The sequence below is a fragment of the Austrofundulus limnaeus genome, unplaced genomic scaffold (genome assembly GCF_001266775.1).
Source record: "Austrofundulus limnaeus strain Quisiro unplaced genomic scaffold, Austrofundulus_limnaeus-1.0 Scaffold2288, whole genome shotgun sequence".
In the NCBI taxonomy this organism is placed as follows: Eukaryota; Metazoa; Chordata; class Actinopteri; order Cyprinodontiformes; family Rivulidae; genus Austrofundulus; species Austrofundulus limnaeus.
Genome location: NW_013954690.1, coordinates 7,392 through 9,888, shown reverse-complemented (window position 1 = coordinate 9,888; position 2,497 = coordinate 7,392). Strand labels below are relative to the sequence as shown.

Here is a 2,497-nt window from a genome sequence, read left to right as displayed (position 1 = left end):
ACGCTCGTCAATCATGAAGTAACGCTCATCATACGCGATATAACGCTCGTCATACACGATGTAATGCTCGTCATAAACGCTCGTCATACATGAAGTAACTCTTATCATACACGAAGTAATGCTCGTCGTGCATGAAGTAACGCTCATCATGAATAAATGCTCGTCATACATGAAGTATCACTCGTCATACACAAAGTAACGCTCGTCATACATGATGTAACGCTCGTCAATCATGAAGTAACGCTCGTCATACATGATGTAACGCTCGTCATACATGAAGTAACGCTCGTCATACATGATGTAACGCTCGTCATACATGATGTAACGCTCGTCATACATGAAGTAACGCTCGTCATACACAAAGTAACGCTCGTCATAAGTAAAAGAGCGCTTGTCATACATGATGTAACGCTCATCATACATGAAGTAACCCTTGTCGTACATAACGTAACACTCGTCATACATGATGTAACGCTCGTCATACATGAAGTAACGCTCGTCATACATGATGTAACGCTCGTCATACATGAAGTAACGCTCGTCATACATGATGTAACGCTCGTCATACATGATGTAACGCTCGTCATACATGAAGTAACGCTCGTCATACATGAAGTAACACTCGTCATACATGAAGTAACACTCGTCATACATGAAGTAACGCTCGTCATACATGAAGTAACACTCGTCATACATGAAGTAACGCTCGTCATACATGAAGTAACGCTCATCATTCGTGAAGGAACACCTGACACCTTCTGATGAAAGAGGGCGGAGCTATAGCTGTGTAAAAGACACCTGTCCATGGTTTTGTTTAGTTCTGAGGTGTTGTTTGTGTTTCCTCAGGGCCGGCGGCGGTGGTCGGCCTGGCGGTGACCTCCAGGACCTGCAGCAGCCTGGGCCTTTCCTGGCAGCCGGGCCCCGGCAGGACGCAGCACTTCAGGCTGCAGCTGCAGGATCAGTCAGGTACTTCGGTGCACTTCAGGTGCACTTCACTTCCAGTGAACACGCTGCTAGAGACACGTGACCTGTTTTCCTCTTCGTCTCACAGGTCTGCTGAAGAACGAGACATTAGAAAACACAACCACACAGCACACGCTGCTCGGCCTGACGCCCGGGCGACTCTACAGCYTTACCATGTTGACGGAGGCCGGCGAGCTGCAGAACAACGCAACAYTTGAAGCTCAGACAGGTAGAAATGAAGGATGATTGTGGGAAATATTAGAATCTTCTGTCAAAATATGGGAAATAACAGTTGAAAATGAAGCTAAAGGTGAAAGCAGTAACACCATCTGTTCCTTCTGTAGTGCCCTCTGTTGTTTCCAACATCACCGCCAACAACAACGCCACAAGCCTCTGGTTGTCATGGGAACAACCCGAAGGTGACGTGGACGCGTTCGTCGTCACCTTCTCCTGCAACGACACCATCGTCCAGGAGACCACGCTGCCTCGGGACGCCACGGCCGTCTCCGCCCACCAGCTGACTCCTGGCTCAGAGTACCGTGTTGGAATGATGTCTGTGAGCAACGGGCTGACCAACCAATCAGAAATCACCGTCAGGACAGGTGAGTCAGAGACTGATCTCTTCTTTTCTTTTTTTCTTCTTTTGATTACTCTCATCTGTCTTCACCTCTTCTCCAGCTCCATCACCAGTGTCCCTCCTGTCCTCATCTCCTTCCTCCTCCGGTGGCCTCCTCCTGACGTGGTCGCCTCCTGCTGGTCGCTGGGAGAACTACAGGCTGCTCCTCTTTGATGGATCCCAGGAGTTAGTCAGTACCCATCTGGACCGGAACACTGTGAGCTTTAGCATCAATGGGACGGGTCTAACGCCTGGAAAACAATACAGAGCTGTGCTGAGAGTGGAGAGTGGAGGACTGACAGCCGAGAGCAGCTGTGACGCATCCACAGGTCGAGTATAAGTACACAACATTAATATAAATACACAACACAGCTGTGACGCATCCACAGGTCGAGTATAAGTACACAACATTAATATAAATACACAGTAATAAATACACATCATAGTAGACGTATGAAAGTATAAATACACAGTAGTAAATACACATCATAGTAGAAGTATGAAAGTGTAAATACACAGTAAATACACATCATAGAAGTATGAAAGTGTAAAGACACAGTAATAAATACACATCATAGTAGAAGTATGAAAGTATAAATACACAGTAATAAATACACATCATAGTAGACGTATGAAAGTATAAATACACAGTAATAAATACACATCATTGTATGTAGAAGTATAAAAGTGTAAATACACAGTAATAAATACACATCATAGTAGAAGTGTGAAAGCATAAATACACAGTAATAAATACACATCATAGTAGACGTATGAAAGTGTAAATACACAGTAATAAATACACATCATAGTAGAAGTGTGAAAGCATAAATACACAGTAATAAATACACATCATAGTAGAAGTGTGAAAACGTAAATACACAGTAATAAATACACATCATAGTAGAAGTGTGAAAA

The 2,497-nt window shown here is 44.2% G+C and overlaps 1 protein-coding gene across 1 annotated transcript in view; it reads left to right on the top strand.

The window, feature by feature from the left end:
• The window catches only part of LOC106537389 (receptor-type tyrosine-protein phosphatase beta), a gene marked incomplete at its 3' end in the record, with an annotated part of 20,816 nt that overhangs the window by 11,136 nt on the left and 7,183 nt on the right, over positions 1 to 2,497 (top strand). Inside the window, 4 exon segments of the mRNA XM_014034772.1 lie at positions 847 to 966; positions 1,052 to 1,192; positions 1,308 to 1,565; positions 1,642 to 1,908. Of these exon segments, the coding sequence (XP_013890226.1) occupies positions 847 to 966; positions 1,052 to 1,192; positions 1,308 to 1,565; positions 1,642 to 1,908 (786 nt within the window).